Here is a 24,410-nt window from a genome sequence, read left to right as displayed (position 1 = left end):
ACTATTCTGTTATTGCAGAAGATTAAAAAGTAGCTTTGCAATATAACACCATACATCAGTCCCATTTATAATATTGGTTTGCAATAACAACACAAACGGCAAAAATGAAAATGCATTAAATACTGTACTGCAACTTGAAAAAATTACACTTCAATAATATTCTAATAGTAAAAATCTAGTATGTTGTGCTGTCACAGAAAGAAACTAAAATGCTTGCTAACATCATGGCCAGCTGTAAAAACTTCTGTAAAATGAATGATCAGGTCAGATGTTGAAGCAAAACTTTCTAAACTGTCAAAGGCATTTAACACTTCATGGTGGGTAGGCAGAATGGTCTTGTCCTCCTCACATTCTTGTGATGTATTTTGCACCTCAGACAGAAATGTTTGTACATCAGGTTCAGTATTTGAAATGTGTTGCAAAATATTCCATTGTCAGGCAAAGTGATATTGCTGTTCCAGGCATTGCTAAAACACTTCTGTAAGTGTTATGAGGAAACTGATAGAACCGATTCCCAGCTTCTTTTGCATCCAATGCTACCCAAATTGTTGTTTCCATCTAGTTTTGAGCAATACAGATTGTGCAAGTGGCTTGCGATACAATGTCTTCATAGCAGCAGTAATGCCTTGATTCAAAGGCAGAAGGCAACTTAATGTATTTTAAGTAAAAGTGAACATTTACATTAGTTAATATTAAAGCAAAAGAAACCATTTATTATTAACTGTCAATCCAAGCTTTCCAATAGTGAGAGTAGGTGCAAAGTAAAGCATTAATTACATGTTCTTGAAACATATCAATTTCTCAGATTTACTGATGACCCAAGATTGTTGTTTATCTATGTCATATGAATTACAGACAAGTACAGCAGTTAAACGTTGTCTACTGCTGGCCCCTCCATGCCACATGTCCCCTTTTATTTTGTGGGTTTGACTTGGCAGAAGTTGTAAAGAAATCGTAGCTGTGTCCGCATTGCTGGCAGAAGATACAGCAATCTTTTCTCTCACTTGGTCAAATTCATGCGACCGATGGTTGCTCCTTCATCAATTTCATTCATGTCATTGCCGATCACTCAGCATGAAATTAGGCCTCTCTTTTGGAACTTACACAGGCAACAAGAATAACAACTGAAGTTTGTTTTGAATGTCTAAATTTTCTGCAGTCTCATTTGTTGTTGACTACAGTTCCACTCAGATACATTGGAAGTGCACATACAGCTGAACCACTGTAAAAGTTCTGCATCTTCATACATAACTCTGTGAAGTCACTTTGATTTGCACCTGGAACCCAGTGCAGCAGAATTAAGAACTCTTCATTTAAGAAGTGCAGATAATGTAGATTTGCTGAGTCTAAGCTTTCTGCCAATTGTGCTGTTTTTCAATACACCATGGTCTGCTTCCTGCAGAATTCTTAGTTTCACTTGCTGATCTATGCTGTGTGCTTCCTATTGCATGACAACCCTTTTACTGCTTGGAACTCAATGTTACTAATACTGGCCCTATTTAAAGAATGTAAAAGCACATCTCAACATGGAATGGCACTTGGTGATGGAATCTAGTTTTTCACACTGTTACTGTTATAATTTTTTTCCTTGTTGATGGTGATTGTTGAGCAATTTTATGCACAAAGGTCAGCTAGAGAAACATTAGGATAAAACATTGACAGTTCAGGTCTAATGAAAAATGTAATGATGCAACAGACTAGAAAACTGTTTGCAATTCATGCCGACTGAAATTTTTTAACCAGTAAAACGTATAATACCATGTACATCACCGCCCGTACCAATATTTTGCTAGTGTTAATGAAATGTTCACCTTAAGTGATTTCATGTTAAGCATGATGTTTGACATGTACATTATTGTTCATTATTATTAAGTAAAAATATTAAAAACCAGTAGAGTTAGTAACACATTCTATAAAACAGCTGGTTTGTGTGTCTTTTCCTTAAGAGTGTACTTCTTTTATACAAAAAATAAACAAAAGTGCAGGTGAAGTTTCAGCAGCTGTATAGTGCTAACTATTCTAATTGAATGTGACATGGAAGTCATAGAAATTCAATGTGATGGGTACAAGCTAATGTCCTGCCATGTAGAACAAGTAAGAGGAAAGGGTGAGTGTTATATTTCCAAAAACTAGAGTCAAGTTTCAGCCCCTTCAGATTAATGAATGTTGGGGAGAACAGGTCTTTGAATACTGTTTCAGCAATGTGGCTTGGGAAACATAAGCTTGTTGTATTGACAGTTTACAGGCCACCATCATGATCTTAAATTTCATAAAGCAACTGTAGGCAGCTTTAGTAAGACCATGAAGACTTAATTGGTGAGTCGTCTTTCGAGACTTGAGAGAAGCTACTAACCAAGGACACCTAGAATCGCCAATGTCTGCATTTGGGAAATGTAACACAGTACAATTCCCCAAAAGAACTTAATGCACACACTGAAAACTTGGCTGATTTGGGAGCAAAACTGATAGTGATCTATCTGGCCATCACAGTAAAATGAATATTGATCAGTTGTGTTCAAATCATAGGAGGAAAGTACTGTCATCACAGAATTAGAGTGAAATTACAGGGCAAATGTTGTCAATAGGTATACAATGCACACAGTGTGGATGGAGAATTAAACTTTGTGTTAATAATTTTCCTAGTAATCTTATTCCCTAAAAAACCATAATACCTAATAGAAGTAAGAGCAAGAGACAAATAACTCCCTGGACTTAATTATCTTTCGCAAGTTAGAGAGAGCTCTAGCTACTTCGAAAGACAAGAAACTGTGCATAGTGAAATATTCTGGTATACTGTCTGTAGTTCACTATCAGATCTTCCTTTGTGTTCAGTAAAGGTCTTTGTTCCTGGCACAATATGTTCTCATCCCAAATTGTGGTTATGCTTTTCTGGTGTTGGAATTGTAGTATCCACTTGACCTGTTGTATAGGAAGCCTGGGCTCATGAGGTTGCAAAATCATTTTTAGGAAATAATTTAATTCTGCATTTATTGTGTATATCCATGGTAAACATTTACCATTTTTCACCAAGTAAATGCTCACAGATGAGTGTGGCTGCTATGTCTAGATATACATCTGTTCCTTGAAAAGCACTGTGAAGTAAAACATTAATATCTATGGTTAGACCTATTTAATATGCATCACACACCCTTCAGCAATGTTTTGAGGCGAGTCACACAGTTGTTTTGAAAGCATCACCTTTATAGCATGATTGGATTTCTGTGGTATCCTAGCAATGGATTCTTTGGTATCATAGCAATGGACTGACTGCTGTACCTACAACTGAACCAATGTGTTGATTCCATTGGTATCTCCACATATAGCTACACTCAAGAATTTATGAGAGTAGCGATAGGACACTGTGTTTTTCATTTTTGTGAAATACACTATTTTAATCCTAATGTTTGAAGTTAGTTGGCAATACTTACACCAGTTCAAAATTCTATCTAGATACAAGCTGACACATTCTTTTAATTTCTTCATAATTGACACAGCTGGTAATTATATGTGCCTGTACAATTGTGGATAGTTTTGCCATTTTATCTGTCTTGCCTATGGAACTGAGTCAACAATAACTAAAATGGTAAGCTGCAGTTAATAAATATAATATTAAACTCAAGTTCATCAGGGTTATCATGTGTAACTGCTCATGTAACGAGCCTTGACATGATGCTGTAAGTCACAAATATCACAAGCTTTGTTGTGGGATTTCACTGTGTCATTTAAAGGACAAGAACTCCATGAAAAATAGCAGAAAGCTGCATATGTATCAGGAACTTAAGCATTGCAATTTGCTGTGTCATTCACTTTTGTATGGGAAGGTTGTTCCAATGAGGCATCTTGGTATATTCAGTGTTGGAACGTCCCCTAGCAAAGTCTTCAAGAACACATTTGATGGTGGCTTGGGGGTTGCGGCAACTGATAGGGGTGTTACTTGATGTTCTACACTATCCCAACAGAACAAGGTAGAAAATATTTGAAATCTAAAGCCACCACCACACTCATTGGAGAAAAAACATACAGGAAACAATAACTGTCAAAATAATGAGACTTGATACTTTCAGAGCATCAGCTACATACACCCTATCCCATGAATCACATGTAGACTCAGCCCCTGATGCAAACTTTGATGCTTTTGTGGTGGAACCACCAAATTCCACAGCAAAAACTCTCAAATTGTCATCTCCCTAATGCCATGTAGTAATAACACAAAAGCTTATCATTGGTTTAATTACTCCTATACTGCAATGGAACATTCATGGTTTGATAGCACATGTAGAGTAAATGAAACTTTTTAGTTGTAGAAGATCACTGTATTTCACGTGAGTCGCTTCATAAATGTTCCAGTACTCACATGCTGTCAGGGCACAGTATCTGACCGGTTGACACGGGGGTGGGGGGGGGGGTGTAAGGATTGGTGGATGGACAACCTGTTGTTTGCTGTGTGTGAGGCATAAGTGAGGGCTGAGATCAGACACTAGCTGTATGAATTCTTAGGGCAGTTATTCAACAATAACAGTAGATTTTGTTTTGACTTGCCAAGATCCTCTTTGCAAGAAGCATTGCTAATATTGTCCTAAAATATACAAATCATTTCATTTGTAGGAGATATTATTGTCAGTAATACGCATGTGTTTTGCCAGCATCTTGTGGTGGGTTGTGAGATAAGCTATCTCTTCTGAATAAAAGTGCTAGAATTTATTTCAGCACCGTTATTTATTTTCTCACAACTTATCTCTAAGCCTGCTTCATTATAATTTTAACCCACACACATGGGCATGTCAAAAGGTCATTTAGGTGAGTACCACATAGACCAAACAGAGGATTGTTTTACCATCTAATGATATTCAAAAATTGCTTACATCTTGCCAGACCATGATTATTGCAAGGTAGATTCACCACACTGTTGGAGCACTTGTCCTGTTGTGGAAGCAAGTGTCAACTCACAGTATTCATCTCCTGCCAAGCTTGGTGATAGTTCAAATACTGTTCATCTACAGTGAATATTTAGCCCAGAACAGCTGTCTATATAATTTCTTTCATCAGCTGGCTCAACAGAAATATGAGTAGCAACGAGGAGGATTCGTTATTGTTGTGATAGCCCATAAAACTGCTGTATCAGGCAGGAACAAATCTGAACACCAGAGGGGAGAAAAGAAGATAGATCAGACAGTGTGGATGTAATCTCACAAGAAACCTAGATATTACTTTTTATTTTCAAGTAGTGCTACATAACAGCTGAACTAGTAGGAAAACTTCAGCTTTATGTGAGAAAGCAATCTTGCCTCTTCTACTGAACCCAAGGGAAAATGATACATTGCACAATAATTACTGTAATGTCGCCCTCACCAACTGTAAGCCAAATTACAACAAAAAGTTCGATCAGCATGTGGCATACCTGGTCTGTAGAATCCAAGAAACTGTGCACTCACATCCAGCGCACATGTGAAGGATATTGCTCCATGCTGAGAATGCGAATGGCTTTCCCTAATCCGATAATATGTTGGAAACATGTGTAATTGTGGCTGTGTACTATTTGTATGTGTGTTCATGTGTTCATAGGAGTGTTTGGGGAAAGTCAGTGCCTGCCATCTATGCCATCTGTAAGCTTTGAAAGTGGGAGGTGTTTCCAGCCACTTTAAGGGACACCATGTATCTACTCTTACAATCTGTCCTATGTGGAAGCAACTGTATAAGGAATATACCTACATAGGGCATACACAAAAGATGTGATCATTTTAAATTCAGCATACATTACTGTAGTCAGTGGGATATAATATTCTACAATAACTTAGTGTCTGGAGATACTAGGCAGAAGCCTATTTTACTGTGAGTTTCTCTTCAAGAAAGATTTCTGCTGTATGGCGTTAATGACAGAGCGTATAACTGTTCTGTGCAATATAGTAATTAACTGCAAAGATTTTTATTAATCACAAAGAAAAAACTTTTACTGTAGTCTGATTAAAACTACTTGATAGCTGATGTGTCACTTGCCACTGCAGTGTTGCTACATCCACTATCAGCTACTGCTCGGTTATAGGCAACACACAAACACAGCTGATTTTAAGTGACCTATGACTAAACTGTGGCAGATGACAGGTTTTGTCCTTGAATTTAAACTCGTGTCCTAACCTTACCACAACTATGTGATCTGCAGTATACCCAAGAAAACAGTGATCAACAATCTGTAGCACAATTGAGATCATGATCATTTTGTTCAGAGCATGTAAGGCTAGGCCTCTATGAGCGAACTCAAGTCAGAAAAATTTCTTAATATGTTTCTTTGCATAGCCATCTTCTGCAGCAGAATTTCAGTTTTTGACGAAAGCAAACTAATTTCTTACTGTCATTGGTTACTTGAAACCATAAATCCATCAAAAGCAAGACAATCAGAAGCAGCAATCAGGATAGAATAATATGTGCATGCTCCTATGCACCCACAGCCATATCCACACTCAAATTACCTCATTGGGAAGCTCAAAGATGTCCATTTCCATTGTGATGGAACGGGGTAGCTGCAGGTGGAATTGTTGGACCCAAATATCACACAGGTAGACCATGCACCTACTGGCATTACTTGCTCTCAAGGCTTTGGTAGAATGGACTGTACAAAATTCTATCGTTCTGGCCGAATGTCATTAGGATTTTAAATCACTTACATTTACTGAATAAGTTATATGTGAAGCCCATACATTTTTAACTTTCTGTTTATAGTACCTGATTTTGTGGATTGTGAAATACTGTTTTTTTGTATCATGTAAATCAACATTTCACACCTCTTTCCTCCTTCCTCAGTTTAATTCAAAGTGCTGGTGACAGCTGCGACATTTCATATCAAGAAACATTACATCAAGGAGTAGTCAATGACAAGCTGGAGATAGATGCAGAGAAGTCAACAGATTTCAGTATGTCTTATAACTATACGAAAATACGGACTTCGCAAGAAGACAGCTTATGTGGCACGAGATTAAGTTGCAGCATCAGGGAAAAGGAATTCCATAAGTTTATCTGTAGTTTCTGCCTACAGGGCTTCCCTTCAAAATACAGACTCATAATGCATATCTTCATCCACATTGATGGTGTGCAGGCACCTGCATATGTGTGTAAGTCATGTGGTGAGGTATTTCCCACTGATGACTGCCTGAAAGAACATTTGAGAATGAGTGAGGGTGACCAAGCATTATCTGCTGCCAACAGTGAGAAACCTGAATGCAGTGATGACCATGAAAACAATATCTCCTTGGAGTGTGTAGGAGAAGGAATTGTGGAACAGACTGAGAAATCTTCATCCAAGGAAACCAAGAAAACTGTAAAGAAATCCTTTAATGACATACATAATACAGGTAATGTTACAAAAGCTGCAGAGAAACTCGAAAGATTTCATGACTATGGAATTTTATGTACAAGTGATAATGCTAATGTCCACACTGTGCTAAATGCAAAGAGAAATCACAAATGTGATGTTTGTGGTAAATTGTTTACTCTGTTAAGTAATCTTAAGAGACATAGCTTAATACACTCAGCAAAGAGACCCCACGAATGCGATGTTTGTGGAAAATCGTTTACTGAGTCGGGCACTCTCAAGAGGCATTCATTAATACACACTGGTAAGAGACCCTACAAATGCACTGTTTGTGGAAAATCGTTTACTCAGTCTGGCAATCTCAAGGTACAAGAATTAATACACACAGGAAAGAGACCCCACGAATGTGATGTTTGTGGAAAATCGTTTACTACGTCGAGCCATATGAAGAAGCACATTTTCATACACACTCGTACGAGACCTTTCAGATGTAACGTTTGTGGAAAATCTTTTACTCAGTCCGGCAATCTCAAGGTTCATGAATTAATACACAAAGTAGAGAGACCCCACGAATGCGATGTTTGTGGAAAATCGTTTATTCAGTCGTGCCATCTCAAGAATCATGTGTTAATACACACTGGAAAGAGACCCCATGAATGCGGTGTTTGTGGAAAATCGTTTACTCGGTTGAGCAAACTCAAGGTACACGAATTAATACACACAGGGAAGAGACCCCACGAATGCGGTGTTTGTGGAAAATCGTTCATTATTTCGGGCAATCTCAAGGCACACGAACTAATACACACTGGAAAGAGGCCCCACGAATGTGATGTTTGTGGAAAATTGTTTGCTACGTCGAGCAATATGAAGAAGCATATTTTAATACACACTGGTACGAGACCTTACACATGTACTGTTTGTGAAAAATCTTTTACTCAGTCTGGCGCTCTGAAGGTACATGAATTAATACACACGGGAAAGAGACCTTATAAATGCAGTCTTTAAGGTAAATAGTTTCCTTAATGGAGCAGTCGCAAGGAACAATAGTACACACTGAACAGAGACCACACAGATTCCATGTTTGTGCCAAATCGTTTTCAGAACTGGGTCATCTGAAGGCTAAATTAATACACGCAGGAATGATCCCGTACAAATGTGATACTTGCTGCAAATATTTGTCTCACTCTGTTAATCTCAAGAAATAATTTTTACACACCGGTGAATCATCGTACAATTGTGGTATTTGTGGAAAATTTTTGATCACTAGAGTAACCTCGAGATACAGTTATCACTATACACTGACAAAAAGTACTGTTGTGGTCAGTACATGTACACATGTTGAAAGAAGACTGAGTGTTATGAATATTGCTCATACGTGCTACAGAGGTCACAAAAATGAGAAATCCATTTTTTGCAGCTTCACATTGGAAGAAGTTGCATGCAAAATACAACTTATGAAGTACAGAATTGCAATTTTTTGTTGTAAATGCTCCATGCTCTAATGATCTGGCTACCACAAATTGATGCATTGAGAGAGATCTTTTACTCATGAGTAGAAGTTCCATGCAGTAGGCAGATCCCCATATTCAAGAGAATGTACCAGTATGTTACTAAATATTTCAAAGAAACTGCCATTTCAATGTTCATGAAGCTGTATGCACTACCCAGGCGGCGACAAATATTTTTATTACATACCTATCACTCAGGCTATTCAACTCAACAATGGAGAAATATAAAAAATGTCATGATTATGCAAACATGTTACTGAGGTAAGCCTCCTTAATGGTAATGCTATTTGTGTGATCAACAATCTGCACACATGTGAACTTACTATGCTAGTTCTACATTAGGAAATAGCTGACGGTGGCAAGTATGCAAAGATAAGGCAAAAATTATAATCTGTGTAGTAGTGTTGTGATTCACCTTCAGACTGCAATACAACAGTGATTCTGTATGGTATGGAGTCATTAATTCTTTGTTTTCCAGCAGTAAATTGGACTTCATGCGTACACACATCTCACACAGTTCCCATTAATTGTAGGCTATCGGTTTGTTGCAGTGTAGTTCGTGTGCATTAGCATCCCACATTCGTTTCATCATGATCTGATATGAGACAAGCTTGGTCGGAAAGACAACAGTGTGGGTGCTCATGCTACTCAAACCATTGCAGTGTGATTCTGACCTTGTGATTTGGACAGTTATCCTGCTGTAAGATGATGTCACTCTCAGGAAATACATGAAGCATTAAGTGATGCAGATGTTGCAATAATGTTAATGGTCTCCACATCTGTCATCGTGCTTTCAATTATGACCAGCTATTTCTTGGCACCTCATATGAATATCCCCCATAGCATGACATTGCCTCCACGTTCCTCCACCTGTTGTGTGGTGCATGTATTGAACAATTGTTCATCTGGATGATGGGATGTCTGGGCATGACCATTGACCTGGTCCACAAGAAATGTAACTTATCACAACATGTGACACATCTTTATAGGTATGCAGTCCAATCTCAATTATCCCATTTCTATTGATATTGTAACCGCCAATGTTGTTAGATCAACATGGGAGTACAAAGCGGTTGTATATCTTGGGGCCTCATGTTGAACAGTGTCTGCTGAATAGCTTGAAACTCTTCAGCCTGCTCAAGCATTTTCTCCTGTCTACACAGATTGTCATCTATCCCACTGTACAGAGCAGCTAGGTTCTGATCTCCTTGTTCTAGATAATGCATGGGCATCCTACAACCTTTTGTCAATTTGTGGTTTCACCATCTGTCAACGATGTTCCATAGAGACTCATGATAGAAGCGTCTGAGCAGTCAACCAGATTCGCTGTTTGTGAGATGCACTTACCCAGGCACCAGGCAAAACCATCTGCTCTTTGGCCAGATTATTTATGCCACTTTTTTTTACACATACTGTAAATAGAATGATTACCCATTCATGTCTGGTTATAGTTTCATTACTGTGTGACATAAACACAGTGCCACTGGGTAGGACACACTCCTCCTAGGGAAGTGGGCATAATCATTTGGATCAACAGTGTATCTTGACACAGAAGGGTCTTTTGTGTAGTAATTCAAATTTTCATGCTTTGTTAAATTTTATGCCAATGCACTATTGTCAGTTTAAGTGACACATTTCATGTGAAAAATATTTTTATTTCAGAGCTCTGTACATAATTCTGAGTTAACAAAGATTAATTTTATGCCTCAAATCTTTTAATTATTTGTCTATTTTTAAATATCATGTAACTACTGTACAAACATCAGTGGGAAAACTGTCATCATGTAGTGTCAGATAATAATTCCAATTGTTTGTATAAAAACAAGCACACTTGAAAGAACTCAGTGTGGTTACTAGAATATGAATTTAATCCAAATGCATAATTTTTATTGTAATAAGTTAATTTATTAAATGCGCTTTCTTTCTAATTGCTTTGTTTTAATTTGATTATTTTAGTTGCCTTTCATCTGCTTTAAACATGATTTCATAGTGTGTATTTTCCATAATTTCTCTGAGTAAATGTGAGGTTTTCAGAAATTTTCACTAATGCTTGGTTTGATATATAATGATGTTTGTTTGTTTGTTTGTCAGTTTTTTCGATTTCCTACCAATTTCTTTTTGGTGTAAGGTATTTTGTTTATTAAGTTTTGTTATATTTTTAATAACTTGAAACAGTTATTAAGTGATAGGCATTTTTGAGTTTTGCGACACTTTCAGCTGTGTGGCTTTTTACTGAAATGAGATCGTATCTGCCATGATAGTTCTTGCAGGATAATAGTGTGCTGCTATAGGGGCTGTAATACTTAAGTGGTTTTTAAATATTTAGGGAATGCTGATCTATTTATAGTTTGTGAGATCCTGTTCTCATACACACTCGATAAGAAATTTTGGTTGTGACTTGGCATGAAATTGCATCGATTTGAAATTCTGTCATTCTCCTTATAGTAATGTTGTTACACTATTGTCGGACTACTTAATTGCATATTTGGTACTATGCTCTTTGTTGATGGTCTACTTCAATCATGACAGAAAAATATTTTGTTCTCTCAGTAATGCTTACTGAGACAAAAATCGTTACCATTATTATTCAAGTAAGATCAGAGCTTTGAATTCACAAACTTACAATGCTATACTCAAATGAAGCTTAAATTCTGGATTGTAACTCTTCTATTTTAATAGTCTCATCACTGAAAATAAGGTTGTGATGATTCTGAAGATTCTGAATGGAAATTAAGTATCCCACAGTGATGTATTAAAATGGGATTTTAAAATAGAAGGAAAGAACAACATTGACAATAGTACTTTGTCAAAATAAAGTGCTATTAATTGTTGTAATGTGGTATTTATATAAGACCAAAACAAATGTCATTATAAGTAACTGGTTATTACTGCCATCATCATATGATGTTCCTGACCACTTTTAGATGTTTTCTGCTGAAATATATCTGGCAAATGCCGTAAAGGCTGTAATAAATACCTTCACATTATCACCATTGCACTTAAAGCTAATATGGGTGGCATTAAAATTCTTAGGAAAATCATTTAGACACGATTATTGTTGCCTTGCACTCCTGTCCAAAATGGTTCTTTTTAAAACATGTATTGTTAGACATCTGTCAAATACTGTTAGTGTTCACTTGAGTCCAAACTGAATCCTAAATCAAGAAAGCATGATTCTAAATATTCTGTAAGCAGAATATGAGTACTTTTTGTTTGAAATTACATGAGTGGATTGAGTTTGTTGGAAGATGATACAGGTTTCATTTAAAGCTAAAAAAGCTACTTTTCACTAAAATATAAAATTGTGAAAATAGTTTGCAGATTCATGCTACTTATTTGGATTCTGTGTGTAAGTATTCCTGCTATTAGATTTTTTTATGGTTTAAGTTTAATGTAGCTATGTTTACTAAGGGTAAGTTAACTAATGTGCCACATAGGACTGCAGGTGAGAGTCACTCATACATTTATACCCATAAATTTGTATAAGATGGAACTAAGCAGTTGCACATTGACGCAGTTTCATAGCTTTGGTTACAGCACATGAGTGATCTATGCAATTCATACATTGTCTCATAAAGAACAGATTGAGATACACCAGTGTCCCCCTGTGGTGTTTCCATTAGTTAAGTCTATTTAATTATACTCAGGTTAGTCGATTTTCAACAAATATTGCCATAAACCATGCTATGGGACATTTCTTAAGTATTTGAATTACTACAAATAATTATCTCTTCAGAGTTAAGGCATCATCTAATAATGGGGTACATGAAAGGAGCCTCCCTGAAGATTGCAATGTTTTATGATAAATACAGAGACATGAACTGCAATCAGGTGTACCCTGGGCAATGTCAGAGTTCAGCTCAGAATGACCTGGTGGCTAATCGTTTCACACCAGAAGTATTAGAGATATCAAATCAACGCTCGTTTTTGGACCAATGTTGACTATAATATCTGTGAATATTGAGGGAATACCTCAATGCAAGCAACAACTCTTGCAAGACATGTGCCACACTAAGCACTGTGATATTTTGTGTGTTCAAGAAATATATAGGGATATCCAGCAGAGACGTCCTTCTGTTCCTGGAATGAAACTGGTTGTTGAAACACAACATGCACATTATGGAAGCGCCATCCTTATAATACCCGACATGTAACATTACGAGTCAAGACAGCTGTAAAGGAACTTGAATAGCGTAAAGTTATTGTTAAAAACGCACGCCACGCGATTTGTTACGATTTGGTCGGTCATAATAGTAGTAACATGCTTTTGAATACAATTAAAATATAACGGCGATACCTGTTTAGCGTTATTGGAAATAATATGTAATAAATTAATGACTAAGGTAGCCGATCCTATAAGAAGAGGTAAAATTGGGCATATTAAGGTGTTTTGCTTTATATCGACTAAGCCGATGACACGGCGTCTTTTTTTTCCGTTTACTCTTAGAAAAAAAAAAAAAGAAAACAAGTAACAAAGTGCTAATTGTGTGTTGTGAAAAATATAGGGGCGAATTTTAAATAGCGACAGTGTATAATCAGACTAACAAATGGACATTCAGTTATGCAAAATAGCGGACAGTGAAATGTGGTCATTAAATTGAGTACACCTACAGGGCGGTCAATTCCGGGATAAATCTATTCGCATCTCACGAGGGACGCGGTATTGAGACCGGTTTTTTTTTATTATATCATGGAGAGCGGGCTTCAGTTTATAAAAAGGAGAAAAGCTGTATCATTATCATTGAATGTTGGTGTCAAGCAACCAAAACTGTTCATCAAAGGGTTTCGGTGAATGAGTGGTGAATGCGAAATGAAACTGTGAACGAAGTTATGTTAAATAAAGCAGAAGAGACAAGACAGTTTGGTCGTATCTGTTATTATTCCATAAACCGTAACATTTATTCTCGTTGTACAAAGCCTTTATAGACGATCGTTATGACAATTTGCTTTGAAGGGATCTCGTTACGAGTTAAGTTTTGGGGACCGATCAACAGGGGATAGTTCGTAGATCTTAACTACTGCAGCTATTCTGGAATCAGGTGCTACCGTGACCGTTGTGTGTTGTCAATGGCTTAAGTTCATCATATCTCATGCTCTAAGATCGACGCGCCTTTCCTCTTGGTATAACGGTGTCTCACGGTAACCACGACAACGCCGATGGCGAAGGAAGATACGGTAGAAGTGGCGCCACAACGTGCGGCTCGATCGTGGAGGATTGCTGCATTGAGTCGAGTGTCATCCGGATTCACGAACCCTAGAGTTGGAAAATATTGTAGCAGCCAGTGAGTCTGTCCAATGAAAGAGGTATTCTTCAATAATCGCTAAAAGTGAGCGATACTACCAGGTATGATTAAAATAACTGTATAATTATTAAAAAAAAAGGAAGTTGAGACTTGTGATTTCGGTAGATAAATATATATAAATACATAGTGAAAATAAGTGTATGTCTTGGTAATGAATAATCATGTCAAAACGAACGAAAAGAATACATGATAATGTGCAGTTGAGTAGAGTAATGAGTGGAGAGAGAGAGGAAAGTGAAGAGGATAGGGATGATGCATCCCATGAGCTCAATGTGGGACAGGAGACATGTACAGATAATAATACAGTTATTGATTTAGAGCCGTTAGGAGATTCAAATACAATGTTAAGTAAGGTAAGCAGCGTGGGAGAACATAAAGATCTTGAGGTTTCGGAAGTAGATCAGCAAGTTGATCCTCAAAATGGAAATATTAATCAAAAAATGTTTGATATGCTGGTATCAATAAATACTCAAATGGGTGTAATGAATGGAAGACTTGGTTCACTAGAAAAAGATAATAAGCAATTAAAAGAGGACAATCAAAAGTTAAATGAAAAATTTGAGGCCAAATTTGGTTCATTAGAAGTTAAAATGGATTCTTTGGAAAGCAAACTGAACACCTTTGATTATAAACTGGAAAATACTAAGAAAGAATTAAAGGCGGACTGGGAGACTCAATTAAATGCGAAATTTGGAGAACTAGATGTAGAGTTTTCCAACACCTTAGAAAGGCAATATAATAATTTAATGGGAAAACTTCATGACGTAGAAAAGAAATATGAGGTAGTTTCGAAGAGTTATGATGGCTTGTCCAATAGGATGGTTAAGTGTGAAAGCAGCTGTTTCAATGCTAGCGCACAGATAGAAGAGCTTTCGAAACAAATAGTCGAGTTTGAGTCTGATGCTCGTAAAGGGATTGACAAGTATTTAGTAGATCAAACTAAAAGACTTGACGAAGATCTAACTGAATGGATAGAAATAAAAGGAAATGTAATTGTAGACAAGGTTAAGACTACTATTGGATCCCAGCCAAATGAAAATATCAATGAGCACCTAAGTAGAAATGATGAATTAATTAAGCTCTTCACTAGCGAAATTCAGAAAATAAAAGAGAAAATAGTTGATGAGTTACCTAAATGGCAAAAGGAAACCAATCATAAATTGGCGGAGTTAGAACGAAAGTCATGACAAAATTTGTTGACAGAGGACGAACGTTCGGAGAATAGGTCGAAAAACATCCGAACATGTGATAATACAAAGTACAATTGTGGTGAAAATTGGCATTGGGAAGTTGATGATTCGGTTGGTAAAGATGATGATTCTTTTGGTCAGCGAGGATATTTGTCTTCTTTAAAGGTGGAGAACAGCATTTTTAAAAGTAGACAATTCCCAACATTCTCCACTGAAAAGAACAACCTGCTTCCGAAAATCTTTATCAATAATTTCAAAAGAATATTTCCGCATAGCTGGTCAGAACACGACCGACTTCAATTTATAGTATCCAAAATTACCGGAGAAGCCGCATCGTGGGCCGCTGAAGTAAGTGAAAGTTGCCATACTTGCGCTGAGTTTGAACAACTTTTTTTGGCTAAATACTGGTCGTCGAGTGAACAAGAGAAATTAAGAAAAGAGGGTTACCAACCTGAGTATTTTAACAGTAAAAGGAGTACTTTAAGGCAATATTTTGAAAAGTACATGAATAAGACACGTTATTGGAGTGATCCAATTTCTCACAAGGAAGTGATCAGAATTTTGAAGGGAAGGTTGCCCATAAATATACTTGAAAAGTTAATAAATGTTCCTGACCACGATGTAGAACAATTCTTGTCAGTGATTGACTCTATAGATTTGAATATGGAAGACGCAAGGCAAATGAGTAGTAATCAAATGTCGACTCACACTCATAGTAATACGAATAATTATAATAATAATTTAACGTATGATAATAATAATGCCGAAAACCAGGTCAAACCCGCATCACAGGAGCGTGGACAATCTTCATCCTATAGTTGCAATAAAAACAATGATTATAATAAATATAGAAGAGATACTTACTGTGCTAGAGGTAAACCTCGATATGGTGACGCGAATGTGCATAGTAGTGATATTAATAAGAGTAACAGGTACCCAAGTGATGAACCCAATTGCATTCGACCTTGGGAAGATAATTCGAAGCATAATGTTCATCAGCAGGATGGAACAAATGCCTCGAGTCCTCATCCAGCACAAGGAGTTATACCAATGGGCGAAGGAGCCTCCAATGTGCGACGGGGTGAATACCATAACTCGGATCATACTGTACGGATTGTGGAAGTTCATGAACCCCCACCGATGACTCAACGAGATAGATTAAACTAATACCAGTCACCAAATGCCTTCCTAGGATGACTGGAAAGGAGAAGGAAGGCAGGCATCAATTTGAAGTGAGAGTATTAAGGTACAATAATGATCAGGATATAAGGAATGAGTTAATTGAGGAAAAACCTGAAGTTACTAATAAATGCGGACAAATTTTACAGGCAATAATTACAACAAGTATAAATAATGTTGATGTTGAAATATTAATTGATACTGGAGCAACTATTAGTGTCATGACGTTGGACTGTTTAAAACAGATAAGCCGAGGGGTAAAAATGCCCACTTTTCCTATCACAGGATGTACCGTGTCTGGCGCGTTCAGCGCAAAAATGCAAAAAGTTATGAAACAGGTACGTGTTGACTTTACAATACAGGGGGCTCAAATAGAAAGTACATTCCTGGTTGTTCTTAAAATGACAGTACCATGTATCTGGGGTTTGGATTTTTTATGTGAGACCGGTGCAATCATTAATTTAGAGAAAGGTGAATGTATATTTAATTCCAATGGTAATGTTTTGACAACCACCCTGAGAAAGGGCCGAGTAATTCCAAATCAATTGTGTATGAATCTAATGGTAAAATATGTCAGTATTGATGATGAAAATGTGTATGATATATGCCTTATTGAATGTTCTGAAGAAATGATGGATAAAATGTCATTGCAGGAAAAGGTGTCAGAATCAGAATATTTATCTGTTATCCAAAGAGATGAACTGCACTACTTGTTGGAAGCATATCAGTCGATTTTTAGTAAACGTCCGGGTATAATAAAAGACTTTGAATTCCATATAAAGACGTATGCACATAAACCCTTTTGTCGTACTTCCTATTCTATCCCATGGACAAAGAAAGAAGTAGTCAGAAAGGAAATCAATAAAATGTTAGAATGGGGTATTATTGAGCCCTCAGATTCTCAATATTGTAACCCTCTTGTGGCGGTAATTAAACCCAATGGTGACATCAGATTGGTGTTGGATGCCAGAGAGATCAATAAGATCATTATACCTGCACAAACGCGACCGGAGAACCTAGAAGAGTTAGTACGAAAGTTTTATGGTGCCCGCTTCTTAACCTCTTTGGATATGCGTAGTTCATATTGGCAAACTAGAATATCGAAAGAATCTAGAAAATATACTGCATTCGTTTTTCTGGGCCGAAGTTACCAGTTTACTGTCATGCCACTTGGGTTGAAAATAAGTGGTGGTGTTTTCATATCGGCATTAGATACGGTACTGGGCAGAGACCTTTTGAATGAAGTTACTTTATATGTGGATGATTTGCTAATTGCTTCTGAAACTTGGGAGGAACATTTGGACTTATTAAGAAGAGTTTTTGCGAAATTTTTGGAGTACGGAGTTACTGTAAATTTGAGAAAATCCAAGTTTGCTCATAACCAATTGAAATTTCTTGGACATATAATCACTCCTGAAGGGATAAAACCAAATCCTAGAAAGATGGATGCGATTAACAGATGTGCTTATCCAAAGAATAGAATGGAATTAAAGTCATTTATCGGCTTAGTCTCATTTCTTCGACGATTTTTACCCAATCAGTTAGGAAGCCAAGACTGTTTGTTATGGCTGTTAAGAAAAAATATCATGTGGGAGTGGAATTCCGAATGCACGTCAGCTTTTGATAACATCCACAATGCTTTGACTAATGCTCCACTGTTACATCATCCGAGACTTGATCAAGATTTTTATATTGCTGTGGATTCTTCTGAAACAGGATTGGGTGCCACTCTTTTCCAGATGGACAATCCAGAAGATATCACTACCATCAAGATAATTGGGTTTGCCAGCAGAACACTCTCTAGCTGTGAACGTGCATATTGTACTACTGAATTGGAAGTACTGGCTGTGGTCTGGCCCCTTAGAAAGTTTCGCTATTTTGTATATGGAAAGAAGATGATTGTATTCTGCGACCACAAAGCTTTATCTTTTAACAGGAAGGATGTTCCATTCACGTTTAACCCGGTGGGCCTTGCTACTGCAAGACTATGATATTACGCTCAAATACATCAGAGGGAAAGACAACATCATAGCCAATGCTCTTTCAAGACTACCGAAAAGAAAGAATGACGACGAGTGTGAAGAACGGACTATTGACTTTAAAGTCATGAATTTATCAAGGCAATATTGTGAGAGGCAGATTTCACAGCTATCTCGAAGTCTTCCACAACTGCAAGAAGATGATAAGTTGTGGAAAGCCATTAGGCATGCTGTTGAAAGCAAAACGCTAAGTCACTCTCAAGAACAGTATCAATTAAAATCCGGAATATTGTATCGGAGGAAGGATGAAGAAGATGTTTGGAAAGTTTGTATTCCAAATAAATATTTAGAATCACTATTATGGTACACTCACTTGAATTGGGGTCATTTTGGTTCCGCTAAATGTACAGCCAAAATAGCACAATACTGCTATCATCCAAATTTGGGACGTATAGCTACAAATATTATTAAGAAGTGCAAAATATGTCAGAAGGCGAAATCCATAAACTATTGTCGGAAGATAGAATTACATCCTATCATACCACAACAAACTTTAATGTTGGTGTCATGTGATGTCTGTGGGCCATGTCCCATGACACGTGGACAGTTCAAATATGTATTGGCTTTCTATGATCTCTTTTCAAAATATGTGAAATTATATCCTTTGAAAAATCTCCACGTTCGACCCATGTTACACAAATTTATCAACAACTATATAACTGAGCTTGGCAAACGTATAATGATCTTGACAGACAATGCTGCTTATTATACAAGCAAAGTATGGAGAGACACTATGAAAGAACAAGGAATCCAGCACATTTACATCTCAAGATTTTACCCTTGTGGAAATCCGGTTGAAAGAATCTTCCGAGAGTTGAACCAATTTTTACGGACGTACATACCCAAACAACATTATAAATGGATCGATTGGATTTATGAATTTGAGAAAGTGTATAATGACTTACCACACTTATCGACAGGTTATTCACCTAACCAAATAGTATTTGGTGAAAGTATTGTGCCAGAATGGATGAAGAAATTACCTGCGATAGAACAAAAGATTACCAAGAAAGAAGATATGGTGAAGAAGGTCTACGAAAACCTGAAGCATCAAGCACAATTGAGAAAAACCCGTTTTCATAAAAATGTGAAGAAAGTAGTCACATATGATGTAGGGGAAGAAATTTTATTGAGAAATCACCCAAAAGCATCAACCAGGAAAAGACTGAATAAGAAATGGCAATATTTATATACAGGTCCACATAAAATAATGAAAATGCCTCATGAAGGGAGCTACCTCCTGGCAGTTGTGATACTGATGTAATTAAAGGCTTGTTCCCTCACATAGACCTGAAGAAGTATTATCAATAACGAGCAAAATATAGATTCAAGAAACACTGAATGATACCAAGACTACACTCAGTGGACTAAATAAAAGCACCAATGGATAAATACGTACTTATACTAACTTACAAAGAAAATTAAAGAATGTACCAACAATTTCCATGAGATACCTTCTTGGTATCAGCAACAATGATGACGCTGAAATACGATTTATCCTGTCACCGAACAGCGAGGATGGATGATTTAAAAGTGGAATTAAGAGGAAAAGAAAAGGACCAAATCCTCTCTGGTTAAACAAGTGGCCTGAAAAGGGTTTTGGCCTAGGATGCCAATCGTTGAACCCGGCTGTGATCCCTGCCTTGCACAGTCGGTTGAAGAACTGAGGGCTTCATCCAAGAAAAAAAAAGTGGTGTGAATATGAAGTGATTAGTGCGAAGTGTTTCTAAGAAAACTTATAAACAAATGTGGAATTTAGTTAAGGGCATTTTGTGTAGGCCCATTAACTCAACTTAAATATTGTAGAATGTATGTACTGACTTGTTGAGTGAATCTGAGAGTGAGTGTATTCGCCGAAACAAATACCCTCTCCTGTCACAGTACACGAAAAAAAAAAATAAGCCTGTTCTGTCTAGAACCCTCTTCAAGACATCACAGTCTGGGGGGCCGTGTAACATTACGAGTCAAGACAGCTGTAACGGAACTTGAATAGCGTAAAGTTATCGTTAAAAACGCACGCCGCGCGATTTGTTACGATTTGGTCGGTCATAATAGTAGTAACATGCTTATGAATACAATTAAAATATAACGGCGATACCTGTTTAGCGTTATTGGAAATAATATGTAATAAATTAATGACTAAGGTAGCCGATCCTATAAGAAGAGGTAAAATTGGGCATATTAAGGTGTTTTGCTTTATATCGACTAAGCCGATGACACGGCGTCTTTTTTTTCCGTTTACTCTTAGAAAAAAAAAAAAGAAAACAAGTAACAAAGTGCTAATTGTGTGTTGTGAAAAATATAGGGGCGAATTTTAAATAGCGACAGTGTATAATCAGACTAACAAATGGACATTCAGTTACGCGAAATAGCGGACAGTGAAATGTGGTCATTAAATTGAGTACACCTACAGGGTGGTCAATTCCGGGATAAGTCTATTCGCATCTCACGAGGGACGCGGTATTGAGACCTTTTTTTTTTTTTTTTTTTTTTTATTATTATATCACAGAGAGCGGGCTTCAATTTATAAAAAGGAGAAAAGCTGTATCATTATCATTGACTGTTGGTGTTAAGCAACCAAAACTGTTCATCAAAGGGTTTCGGTGAATGAGTGGTGAATGCGAAATGAAACTGTGAACGAAGTTATGTTAAATAAAGCAGAAGAGACAAGACAGTTTGGTCGTATCTGTTATTATTCCATAAACCGTAACATTTATTCTCGTTGTACGAAGCCTTTATAGGCGATCGTTATGACAATTTGCTTTGAAGGGATCTTGTTACGAGTTGAGTTTGGGGGACCTGGTCAACAGGGGAGAGTTCGTAGATCTTAACTGCTGCAGCTATTCTGGAATCAGGTGCTACCGTGACTGTTGTGTGTTGTCAATGGCTTAAGGTCATCATATCTCATGCTCTAAGATCGACGCGCCTTTCCTCTTGGTATAACGGTGTCTCACGCTAACCACAACAACGCCGACGGTGAAGGAAGATACGGTAGAATATCTGTGAATATTGAGGGAATACCTCAATGCAAGCAACAACTCTTGCAAGACATGTGCTACACTAAGCACTGTGATATTTTGTGTGTTCAAGAAATATATAGGGATACCCAGCAGAGACGTCCTTCTGTTCCTGGAATGAAACTGGTTGTTGAAACACAACATGCACATTATGGAAGCTCCATCCTTATAAGACCTGACCTTGAAGTCTGTAGAGTTCGTCAGTCAGATGATAACAATATTGAAATTGTTACTGTTACGTAAATGTGGAGTCACATCATCATATAAACCTCCAGCAACAGATTTTTCATTCATCCCACCTGAAAATTTTATTACAGGGGAAGATTCTATTGTGATACGTGATTTCAACAGTCACAGCCATGTTTGGGGGTACGCTCAAGAGGATCAAAATGGTGAGGCTGTCCTCAGGTGGGCTGAAACTTTTCATCTCTCACTCCTTCATGACAGCAAACTGCCTCATTCTTTCTACAGTGGACGCTGGCTATAATCCGTATCTGATTTTTGTTAGTGAAAGTATTTTTCATACCTCCACTAAATCCGTCTGTAAGCCCATACCGAATGCACATCGACCTATTATGTGTCAAGTGCTCCCACAAGTAAGATCTCAAGAAATCCCTTTCAGACGAAAGTACGACTTCAAAACGGCAGATTGGCAGGAATTTTCAAAATTATTAGCTGAGAAAATTCTAACTACAGATCCTGTGATAGATCAATATGAGAATTTTGTTAACGTCGTTAATGCCTCCTTCTGAGCATCAATTCTATGGGGATGCAGAATGAACTATATCAAGGGTATAACACCTGAAACGGCCTCTTTTCTTAAAGAATACTACATGAAGTTTGAAGAAGATCCTTTTAGTGAAGCCACATCTAGCCTTGCACAGAATGTCCTCTCTTTAATATCTGAGGCAAAGAGAGAGGAATGGATACAATTGATGGCTGAGTGCGACGTGAGTAAAAGTAGCCAAAAGGCCTGGAGGCTCTTACATCACCTGAGTAATGATAACACTCAGGTCAACGCATATGTTAATGTTAAACCAGATCAAAATGCTCACCAACTCCTCATTAATGGCAGATCAACTAAACGCAGAAATATAGAGAGGAAACAATTATTCAGGCAAACAGATCAAGAGTATAGTATCTTATTTCCTCCTTTCTCTCTCAAAGAATTGAATTCAGCCCTGAATAAATGTAATAGGGACGAGCAGCAGGATAGGATGACATTAGAGCTGAGTAAACCAAGAATTTTGGTCCCATTAAAATGCTTTGGTCACTGGAATTTATGGGCAACTGTATTTGAGAATGCAAGATCCCTAAAGTATGGCGAAAAGCAAGAGTAATTGCCATACCGAAACAAGGAAAAGATAGGAAAGATCCCAAAAATTATAGACCTATCTGTTTACTCTGTCACCTCTACAAAATACTGGAGAGGCTCATTCTTCAGAGAATCATTAGAAAGGTGGAGCCCCTTCTAATACCACAGCAAGCAGCTTTTAGAGAAGGGAAGAGCTGCACATCTCAAATATTAAACTTAACACAACATATCGAAGATGGATATGAAAATGGTTCATTACAGGTGCTGTATTTATCCATGTATCCACAGCTTATGATACAATCAACCATTGGCTACTTCTGAATAAAGTTTATGATGTAACTAAAGACTTCACATGCATGTGCAATATTAGAAACCTTCTCCAGAATTCCAAATTATTTTATTGAATTTCAGGGCAAGAAAAGTAGGTGGAGTAGTCAGAAAAATGGGCTGCCACAAGGCAGTGTGCTAGCACTGCTATTATTCAACATCTATACCAACGATCAGCCTATCCCTGAAGGAACTTTAAGCTTTATTTATGCTGATGACTGCAGTATCACTACTCAGGCTGACTGTTTTGAAACTGTAGAAGATACGCTGTCAAAATCATTGGAAAAATTCACTGTTTACTACTATGAGAATTACTTGAAACCTTATCCTGCAAGACCCAGACCTGCGCTTTCCACATGAAGAATAAACAGGCAAATAGATCCTTTAATATATCCTCGGGTGTATTGTACTTGAAATAATTCTACTCACAAATATCTTGGAGTAATACTGGATAGATTGCTAACATATAGAAAGCATTGCCAGAAACAAAGTGGCAGCCAGAAATAACACAGTGCGAAAATTGACAGGTACATAATGGGGTGATAAGCCATGCACTGTGCACTAAGTGCACTTGTTCTATGTTGTTCCACTGCTGAATATGCATGTTCAGTATGGAACAAGTCCAATCATGCCAGGAACGTAGATGAGGCTCTAAATGAGTCTTGCCAGATTATCATGGGTTGCTCAAGACCTACTCCTGTGGACAAACTCCCATTGCCTCACTGGCATAGCTCCTCCTGAAATGAGACGTTAGGTAGCTGCAAGATATGAGAAAAGTAAGGCCACAACAAAGGAAACCCATCCACTAATTGAGGCTGAAATCAAGAAAGGGCTTCTTGACAACTATTGAGGCTCTCATCGAGAATCCACATGTGGCAAGGATCTTGCGATGGTGGGAGGAATGTCGGTATTTTGGAGAATGGATCGCTCCAAAGGAAGAACTTCCTCCTGCCTATTCGGAGAAGTAGTCAATATGGAGGTCTCTCAATAGATCACGATCAAACACAATGAGATGCAAAGCCAATCTTCAGACTTGGGGTTTCTCTGTGGAATCAGTTCTTTGACAGTGTGGTGTTGAGCAGACTAACAGCCATTTCCCCTCATTGTTCCTCATCACCAAGCACCTGCACCGTGTAAGACCTTATGAGAGCTACACCAAATGCGCTTTAAGTGTCCAATTTTTGGTCTTCTTTTGTGTAAAATTATGTCAACACATATATATTTTTGAC

The 24,410-nt window shown here is 37.5% G+C and overlaps 1 protein-coding gene across 9 annotated transcripts in view; it reads left to right on the top strand.

Moving 5' to 3' along the window:
• Nucleotides 1-24,410, top strand: part of LOC126427094 (zinc finger protein ZFP2-like) — a 718,966-nt gene that overhangs the window by 361,331 nt on the left and 333,225 nt on the right. For 2 of the 9 annotated variants that reach the window (XM_050089291.1, XM_050089288.1), the window contains one exon: nt 6,796-10,739. The exons of 1 other annotated variant lie outside the window; for it this stretch is intronic. In XM_050089291.1, the coding sequence (XP_049945248.1) occupies nt 6,796-8,308 (1,513 nt within the window). In that variant the 3' untranslated portion in view covers nt 8,309-10,739. Of the gene's footprint in view, nt 1-5,562; nt 5,762-6,795; nt 10,740-24,410 lie in introns of those variants that run through there. 6 more of the 9 variants (XM_050089289.1, XM_050089290.1, XM_050089286.1 and 3 more) reach the window with 6 other exon arrangements.

This window comes from Schistocerca serialis, chromosome 11 (genome assembly GCF_023864345.2).
Source record: "Schistocerca serialis cubense isolate TAMUIC-IGC-003099 chromosome 11, iqSchSeri2.2, whole genome shotgun sequence".
Classification (NCBI taxonomy): domain Eukaryota; kingdom Metazoa; phylum Arthropoda; class Insecta; order Orthoptera; family Acrididae; genus Schistocerca; species Schistocerca serialis.
Note: the sequence above shows the minus strand (reverse complement) of the source record. Positions and strands in the feature narration are given on the sequence as shown.